At 42.7% G+C, this 9,390-nt stretch overlaps 3 protein-coding genes across 3 annotated transcripts; 1 reads left to right on the top strand and 2 right to left on the bottom strand.

The window, feature by feature from the left end:
- Positions 1-213: 213 nt before the first annotated feature.
- On the top strand, positions 214-3,565 carry PCYB_133890 (DNA replication licensing factor MCM2; the record flags this gene model as incomplete). The annotated part of the gene is made up of 2 exons (XM_004224414.1): positions 214-363; positions 653-3,565. Exons 1-2 carry the CDS (start codon positions 358-360, stop codon positions 3,563-3,565), a joined length of 2,919 nt encoding a protein of 972 aa, XP_004224462.1. The 5' UTR covers positions 214-357.
- Positions 3,566-4,318: 753 nt separating this feature from the next.
- PCYB_133880 (hypothetical protein) lies at positions 4,319-4,995 on the bottom strand (the record flags this gene model as incomplete). Its single annotated transcript, XM_004224413.1, has 3 exons — positions 4,942-4,995; positions 4,674-4,758; positions 4,319-4,473 (listed from the first exon to the last, which is right to left on the bottom strand). Coding segments are annotated over exons 1-3 (252 nt in total), but the record flags the coding sequence as incomplete, so codon positions are not given.
- Positions 4,996-6,682: 1,687 nt separating this feature from the next.
- Positions 6,683-8,698, bottom strand: PCYB_133870 (ubiquitin fusion degradation protein; the record flags this gene model as incomplete). The annotated part of the gene is made up of 8 exons (XM_004224412.1): positions 6,683-6,835; positions 7,028-7,068; positions 7,164-7,245; positions 7,390-7,483; positions 7,622-7,782; positions 7,936-8,004; positions 8,159-8,244; positions 8,497-8,698. Coding segments are annotated over 8 exons (888 nt in total), but the record flags the coding sequence as incomplete, so codon positions are not given.
- Between the last annotated feature and the right edge of the window lie 692 nt (positions 8,699-9,390).

Genomic DNA, 9,390 nt, shown 5'->3' with positions numbered 1-9,390 from the left:
TGGAGGGAAGAGGGAAAAAAGAATCACACAAAATTGTAAATGTACACCACTAAGCGCACAAAAGCGAGCGAGTGCAAAGCAATGCCCGAGTGCCAATAAAGCCGTAACGAACTGATATCGAGCAGTGTAAAGTGGCAGGGATAGGCAACGAAGCTGCTAGGCAAGCGGGAATTACAATAAATTACTGCTGAAGAAGGGAAAAGCTTAAAATTTGGAGGACGTGACAATTGTTCGGTGCGCATGCTACGAGTGTACACCTTTCAAGAGCAGGAATAAAAGGAAAGCAGATGTTTTGCACCCACCCCCATTTGAGGTGCCCCTTTAAATAAAAACCGTTCCACCCTTTTGCACACAGCAATGGAGGTAATACAAGAGATGCTTGATAAGCGTGGAAAGTGACACAAACGATTGCACGTGTGAGTGCACCATTTTTTTTTTTTGCATCTTCGCTCTGCTCGCATATTTATGGCCCTCACCAAGGGGTGACTTCACATGTTTGTAACTTCGCATGTATGTAGCTCCGCATGTATGTAGCTCCGCATGTATGTAACTCCACATGTATGTAACACCGCATGTATGTAACACCGCATGTATGTAACTCCACCCGGGACTGGCTCCTGGCTGTCCTACCTTGCTTCCCCCCCCACCGCAGGACAAAAAAAAAGTGGAGGAAGACTTAGAGTCGAACAAGTACGACATTGACGAAGAAGACCTGTTGGACGATGAAGGCAGATTAAACGAAGAAGAAAGACAAGCGGAACTGGAAGGAGAGAGTCTGTTTGAAGAGGATGAAGGGTTCATATTCGGAGTGGACGACGAAAAGAAGGAAATGCAAAAACTCCGAAATCTAGGGCTAGACAATGACGAGTATGATGATGATTTTATTGATGACGAACTGGACTATGAAGACAACTTGAAAGCGAGAAGAGCAGCAGAAAGACATATACAAATGCAAAGGAAGCAGGAAGGGAAATACGAAAAGAATAAATTTTGGAAAACATTAGAAGATCAGCTAGAGGGAGATGATGAAGAGGAAGATATCTTTGACAAAGTTGCAGAAAAAGTTGCAAAGAGGAGAGAAAATATGCATCTCTCAGCAGAGGAAACAGACATCCCTGATTTATCAAATTTGGAAAGCGCCAAAATATGTCTCTCTGTAAATCCAAAGGATGTCATATTTGATGAAAGATACCAGCAAGCAGCAGACACCTGTTTTCGCTACTTCCTGCATAAGTTTTCTTTAAAAGATTCCATGGGCATAAATTTGGACCAGTCCATTCAATCAGAAGGAAATGAAGAGGAAGGTATGAACAACTCTCATCAGTATTATATTGACAAAATAGAAAAGATGATTTTAAATGATAAGCATACCCTAATCGTGTCAGCGAAACATCTGATTCAATTCCATTGTGAAAATTTGGTACAGTGGATCGAATTTAAACCAGAACAAATATTAGAAGTACTACACGAATGCCTTATGGTGGAGGCTTATAGGATTTCACCAAAGCTTTACAAAGGAAGATTGTGTAAAGTCGTTTTGAAAGACTGGCCTTATTCTACTCAGTTAAGAAATTTAAGATGCACCGAGTTGAATACATTAATTAAAGTCACAGGGGTGTGTATAAAGAGGGGTTATGTATTGCCCAAACTGAGAGTCATGTATCTGAAGTGTAATTCTTGTGACACTACCTTATCAGAAGTGCCCATTTATTTTGCTGATGGGAAGAAACCAGTACTTCCTAGGCGCTGCCCACATTGTCAATCGGCTACCTTCTCAGTGGACAGAGTAAAAACGGCTTACACAGATTTTCAGAAAATTACGTTACAAGAATCACCCAGTTCTGTTCCAGCTGGTAGGGCCCCCAGACAAAGGGAAGTGGTAGTCACAGGGGACTTAGTAGATAAGGTGAAACCAGGAGAAGAAGTAGAAGTCCTAGGAATATACAAAACTAAGTACGACATAGGACTGAACATTAAGTACGGATTCCCCATTTTACAAACCGAAATTGAAGCAAACAATATAGAGAGAAAAGAAGACATTCAACTGAGCGAATTGACAGAAGATGATATTAAGGACATTTTGAAATTATCCAAAGATCCAAACATAAGAGAAAGAATTATCACCTCCATCGCACCAGCTATTTGGGGACACAAAGATATCAAAACGTCAATTGCGTATGCATTATTTGGAGGGGTTCAAAAGGGGGGAGACAAAAGTAATGCAAAAAGTACTGACAGCGGCAACTTTGGAATTCAAAATAAAGACATTTTAAACAATTTCAAAGGGGGACATACCATCAGAGGAGATATCAATGTGCTCCTTTTGGGAGACCCAGGGTTGGGAAAGTCACAAGTGTTGCAATATGTTCATAAGACCAATCTAAGAACTGTGTACACAACTGGTAAGGGAGCTTCCGCTGTTGGTTTAACTGCTGGAGTGAGAAAGGATTACACAACTAACGAGTGGACATTAGAAGGAGGAGCGTTAGTCCTGGCGGACGAAGGAATCTGCATCATTGACGAGTTTGACAAGATGACAGATAAGGATAGAGTGAGTATTCACGAAGCCATGGAACAGCAATCCATCTCCATTTCCAAAGCTGGTATTGTGACGACCTTAAGAGCGAGATGCGCCGTCATAGCTGCTGCAAATCCGATATATGGTAGATACGACCCAACGTTGACATTTAAAGAAAATGTAGATCTCTCAGACCCCATTTTAAGCAGATTCGACTTGATTACCGTTTTGAGAGATATTCCAAATGTGGACGAGGATTTTTACCTGGCCGAGTATGTTGTCACGAATCATCAGTTGAGTCACCCCAAATTGGAGAATACACAAAATTATCAGAAAAGGATTGAAAATTTAAAAAATGTGATTGTCTCATCTTCTGCGTATGAACCCATTCCACAAGACCTACTGCAGAAGTATATCATCTATGCAAGGACCAATTGTAAGCCGGGCTTGTCAGATGTGCCCTATGCAGAAATTAGTGCAAAACTTTCCAATTTTTATAGCCGAGTTAGACAAAAGGCTAGCGCATCAGGGGGATACCCATTAACCTTAAGACATATCGAAAGTATCATTCGTATTGCTGAAGCAAATGCAAAGATGAGGTTGTCTCAACAAATTGTTTCCAAAGATGTAGATTACGCAATTGCAACTTTACTCGAATCTTATGTATCCTGTCAAAGGTTCGCCGTGGCCAAACAGTTAAGTAAGGAATTCGCTAGGTACCGGGCTCTCTTCAGAGGTGGCCATGAAGTCCTTTGCGAATTGGTTAGAAGAACCATACAACAGACGATTCAACGGGAAAACCTAAAAAACGCATCTGCCAAGGCCTTCCAAAATGATGCCGAATCGGGAACCGAAAATGAAACGGAAATTTTGAACCCAAACAATGTTTTCCTGCCCCTACAAATTTTTATGAAAACAGCCATGCAGAATAAGTTTTCCGAGTACCAAATTGTCAACTGGATGAAGTCTAAGGTTTTCAACGAGCAGTACGCGGTTATAAAGCGGGACGGCGTCGAGGGTATCATCAGCAAGAAGTTTAAGCTGTGATGTGGGCGGCAAGCGGGGCGAAGCGGAAAGCGGAGTGAAGTAAAAAGCGGAGTGAAGTGGAAAGCGGGGCGAAGAGGAAAGCGGGGCGAAGTACAAAGCGGAGTGAATCGTAATGCCAATCTTCACTCAAAGTGAAGAAAGCGTGCCACGCAGGTAGTGGCAGTTTTGCGGCCCATCGCTGTGTGTTACATAGGTATACCTTAAGCCACCGTAGTGATAGCCTTACATGGGTGTATGGAACCCTTTAAGAAGTTAGAATGGACACCCCCCACAGGAGCATACATCCCTTTTTATTTTATTAAAGGGGAATATTCACTCCACTGCATAAGCTTACACTGTTGCTGAGAGAAAAAAAAAAGCGCATAACAGGGACTATATAAATTATGCCCATCCAACTATAAAGCTTTTTTTTTTTTTTTCCCTATCCACCTCATTTGGGGCATTCTAATCCGACGCTGCAAAACAACGCATTCGTGGGTATAAAACTCTTACATACCGCATAAGTGTCAAAATTTAAACAAATGTTGAGACTTTTCCATTTGGGGGGTTTCCACAGGAATGCAGAGCATCATGTGGGTGGTACACCTATGCTTCACGCATCACACATGCGATCACGTGGGATCATTCTGTGCGAAACTGGGGAACACCCACCCACCACTTGTGCATCACTTACATTTTTAAAAAAACGAGAAAAAAAAATATGTTAGAGGGATATAAATTCCTCTTGTTCTCATAACCGCGCTTCCGCACATTCACCACTTGTACGCAACAAATTTTTCCTTAAAATTTTTTAAGTGCAAAGTTTCTTTCATTTTTTCCAGAAATGCCGCCGTGTTGGAATTGACCCTTTCTGGGGCGTCCACTGGCCCTATGGTGGCGCTGCTAACGTTGTACTTGTCCAGGTGTTCCTTCGCAATTACGTATTTGCCGTCCTGTCGATGGAAGAGGGATGGGGGAAAACGCGCAGGTGAGTATGCATGCGTAGGTGTACACGTAATGTACATACGTATGTATGCATGCACATGGACATGTGTGTGTGGAGGAGGGGGAGGCAGGTGTGCCCCCTCGTGCATTTCCTCTTTGCTTCCTTTTCCTCTTTTCAAAGAACCTCTATGAGCATGTGCGGTCCATCCGGCCGGTTGCACTCGCGGAAAAGGAAAAACTCCTTCGCGCAAGCTGTGGGATCGGGGGTCCTAATAAATTGAGGGACAACAAAACGAATCAATAGCTATGTGCTGTAATATGTCCCGTTTTGCATTTCGGGGTGGAACATACGAAATGTTCGTTCGGAAAATTCTATTACGCGTCATGCGGTTGTCAGATTATGGGTTCTCCCCATTTGTACAGATCCCATTCTGTGGGGAGCGTAAAAATACCTGGAGCAATCCATAAGGTTGTTAATCTCGTCTATGCAGTAGGACTCCCCTGTCCTGTGGTGGACGTAACGAAGAGAAGCGTGATGAGTGATCGTTGGAGGTAGGTTGGCACACTTGGCGAGATGATATGTGCATAAGATGGGGGGGTACAACTTGACCTGTTCATTACGTTTAGGAAGCCAGTTTTCACGAATGGGGAGGGCAACGTGTGTCCTCGCCTTTTCTCTCTAGCCACCCCTCTATCGCCTTTTCTCTCTAGCCGCCCCTCTATCGCCTTTTCCCTCTCTCAACGCCTCCCCCTCTCTCTCTCTTTTTTAATTTTCCTCGTCCCTTTACGGAAAACGCTCAAGAGGTCTTCTACTCTTGAACTTGGTCCAAAAGAGAAAACCGCCCCGTGTACATAAATATACATATATGTATGAACATATGTGCATATATTTATTTTTGCGTGCTTACGTTTTGGAGCATTCCCTGAGTTCAGATTCCACATCCCTACACTTATCCGGGTTCCTCTTGCTGCTATTCAAGCACGTGTAGTAGTTTAATTTTATCTCTTCACATTTTTTCTTCATTTTAAACGGTTGCCTTATTTTATTTTGGTGTATAACTGGTTGGTCTACTGGAAATGGCGGTCCACTCAGATACGATACGATGTGATACGATGCGATACGATGCTTTGGGGGGTTGCACACAAGTTTGGACTGGTCGCTTCGTGAGGTGATGCGTACAGCGTGTTGAGAAATCGCTCGTTGCGAAATAGCTCGTTGAGAAATCGCTCGTTGAGAAATCGCTCGTTGGGAAATCGCTAGTTACGAAATCGCTCGTTGAGGATGATGGGGGTGTTTAACCGTGTTCTTCCGTTTTTGCTTCCTTAACGGTTGGTGCGAAATGCCGTCACTTCGCCTGTTCAGTCACTTCATCGCTTGTTCTAATGCTCGTTCCCTCATGCAATTTAGTTCTTCTCACGACTTGCTGATGATGAGTAGGGGATCCCCTTTCGCGTTCAGTGCGGGTCGCAAAGGTTACTTTATTTTATTTTATTATTTTCTTTTTCTTCCTTGATTCCAAATAGCGCTGCTCGCGTTAAGCTATCATTATCACGTGCGTTCTACTCTTCCAAAACTGATCACACAAATGTTTACAGTTAACGCATACCTTAATGGATACACCGCGATAACGCCAGTGGAATTTTTTTCTCTCTATATTTTTTGCGAGAAGTTTTAAAGCAATTGTTTTCGCTCTGCACATTGGATGAGGTGACTTAAAAATTTTTTTTCTTTTTTCCGAAATGGCTTTTCATTTTTCGGGTCGTTTTGGGTAGTTTTTCCCCTTTCGCATTTTTTTTTTTTTGTTGCAGGTTGTTTTGCATACATAAAACACATTTTAACAAAAAATATTTGTGCATACGCAGAGGTGACGTTAAAAAAAAAAAAAAAAATTTAAGGGAAGTACACAAATTTACACGAATTCGAATTATGGCATGTGAAGGGAAGAAACTCCATTCAGCGTGGTAAGCAAATGGAGGCAAATCAGGATAGGCGCCAAAACGTATAGAAAAGGATACTCCCCTTGATTGTTCTTAGTTTTTTCGTTCTTGAAATTTTCCGATTATTCCAGGGATACGACCCTTCCTTAGCAGATTTTCATACTCGGCACACTTGGTCTAAAAAAGGGGTCATTTGGCATCATATTTTAACACTTCACTTATTATATATGGATCGCATTTACTTAAAAAGAAGTATTATTGAACGGTCGTTTGAAGGATTACCCTGACTCCTCCAACTAGCTTATCCTTCCACGGCTCCATATTTTCAACAGGCTTCTGCTTGACTTTATCCTTCTTACTGGTTTTACAGACTTTTCCATCCGTCCTTTGTCCCTTTCCTTTGAATTTCTAAAACGAGTTAAGAGCCCATTTGTGATGTTTGCACAGGTACATACGCAGTAAAGGGGGGGGTGACCTCAAATGCCACGCGAAACGGCCGTATGGAGATCCCTTTAATGCTAAATGGAGTCCACTTAGCAGTGGCGTGACTCCCCTTCATAGTTTATTTATTTTTATTTTTATTTATTTTTTTCCACTTACGCTTTCTTCCACGGACACGGGCTCCTCTACATATTGCACACCTGTGATGTGAGTGCAATTCGAAGTATGTAGCGCTAGCTACCTTAAAATGGATGCAGAAATAAATGCAAACGTTGGTGCGTGCAAGTGTGATTACTTTTGTTATAGTCCACTGGCTCCTCAAATTCAACCTCGACGTCCGTTTCGATAATAGTGCAAGCGAAGGCGGGTTTCAAGTCCTGTGTGCCGAGGAAAGGGTGCGTAAAAATTGTTGTGTATATGTAGATGCGACGCATGGGATGGGTTGCTAAAAACCGGTCCGTCGACCCCCACACGCTTGGGCCATTCCGAGCTGCTCCAAAAAAAAAAAAAAAAAACTGTACCACAATCTTTATCTCGTATGTCTTTCCCAAGTAGTGAATTACAATATTGTCGCCAATGGTCAGGGTGGCGTAATTCCGCAGGGCCGTTTCAAGGCTGAATGGAGACAAAAAAAAAAAAAAAAAAGAAGGAAACCGTTTTGCACATTTCAGCCTAATAAATCATGCACAAACGGATGCTATAAATGTAGCAACACACACATTTGCATGTTGACCAGGGGGGGAGAGGAGGTACCCCCTTAGCCCTGAACCCATGTAACTGTACACAGCTCTGTGGTTGGAGAGTTCCATAAAATCCGTCGAGCATGGCTTCAGTTTAACAAATGTGCCTTTGGGTAGGCTAACGCTGGTGACTCTCACGATGTCTCCTTCCTTCAGGCATAGCTGCTGCATCATCTGCGAAGGAAGGGCACGGAAGAGATGCCGTTTACACGCATCTTGCATAGGTACACCATTCATGTGTGCTCTATTAAATTTGCACATTCGCGTGCGCGTCGTTTTCGCTTGGCGACTGCTGCCCTATCATCGCGCCAGTCCACCGCCCCTTACCCAGTATGGCATGTGGCACGTCCCCTCGTCTGAAATAAACTCCAGAACCCCACTGTGTGTGCGCTTCTCCTGTATAATGCAATTTGGAACAGAAAATTTTTGGTTGTCCGTGAGTAACTCTCAAAACAGGTGTGTCCAAGGGAGCTTTCTTCTGTTACATTTGGGGTCATCATTCAATTGGCTTCATTTGATGGAAACCCCTTGAGGAAAAAACGACTCTTACCGTGTAGGGGTTAGAAACTTCGAACAGCATTGGCCATGAAATGTGCCTCCTAGCTAGGGCATTTAGAGCAGTCTGTGGAAGTATAACTTGGGGTAGCGAAACGAAAGGGAAGATGAATTACTCGAATGTGTAGGAGTGGCACGACATGGCGGAGAAATTAAACATGCCCCTCACACAGTTAATCATTTTCAACATGTAGTATAATCCGTTTAAGGCGGTTCACCCAATTCGTTTATCATGCATGCAAATGTGCTGTGCCTGACGAAGTGGGTTTGAGCTGACAATGTCCATCTGTTAGCACTGCTGGGTAAGCACGATCAGCACAAAATGGCCTTTACTTTTGTTTCCATTTTCCATGTCATCTTTCCCAATAAATGACACAGGATAGCAAGTGTATTCTTCCGTGAACGGTTCGGATATGTTTAAAAAGTCTCTTCCCAGGAAATTATTAAAATTGGTAAAACTCCACTGCAGAAAGGAGAATAAAGACAATTTTTTCCTTCTACCTTTTTTTTTTTTTTTTTTTTTGCAATTTTGTATAATACATCTTGCTTGCACGTATTAATGTTTCAATTTTTACCATAGTTAATAAGATGATTGTGAAAAAAAAAGGGGGGGCCAAAAGAACTTTGAAGATTTTTTTCTTTCCTTTTTCGTATTTATTTTGTGAACTGTTATGTAATCATTTGGCTGGGAAGACTTCTTCAAATTTGTGCGGCCAGAGGGGGGGTTTGGCAGTTTTGCCGTTTTGCTGTTCGGCTGTTTTGCTGCTCGGCTGTTTGGCTGTTATACCGGTTGATTATTAACCGAGTGGACTGTTCACCCTGTGGACTGCTCCCCCCGTTGATCAATCGGATGGTCGACCAATCTACTGACTCGCTGCGAGAAAAAAGTTGTGTCACGCCAAGGAGGGCGGTTTCCCTTGCCGACGTAGAAAACTGCTATTATCTGTTGGCGAGAGGAGTCACACTTCCGACTTGGCGATGCAGCTGCGCTTGCGCTGGGCATGCATATAAATGCATACGTTCGCATACACGTTTTTTTTAATTTCCTTTTTGCAATGGTCTTTCTGCGCAAAGGCAATTTTAAGTCTCCGAAAGTGGAGCAGACCCCTATAATCCTGAGTGCTGTATCCTGCAGTTTTGTTTCGAGTTATATTTTTTTTTTTTTTTTTTATGTTAAAAAGGTGAAATGTGGAATGTCATACATTGGTATGTGCTACAACGATTGGC

The sequence above is a fragment of the Plasmodium cynomolgi genome, chromosome 13 (assembly GCF_000321355.1).
Source record: "Plasmodium cynomolgi strain B DNA, chromosome 13, whole genome shotgun sequence".
In the NCBI taxonomy this organism is placed as follows: domain Eukaryota; phylum Apicomplexa; class Aconoidasida; order Haemosporida; family Plasmodiidae; genus Plasmodium; species Plasmodium cynomolgi.
The sequence above is the reverse complement of the archived record's forward strand: the minus strand, read 5'-3'. Positions and strand labels throughout refer to the sequence as shown.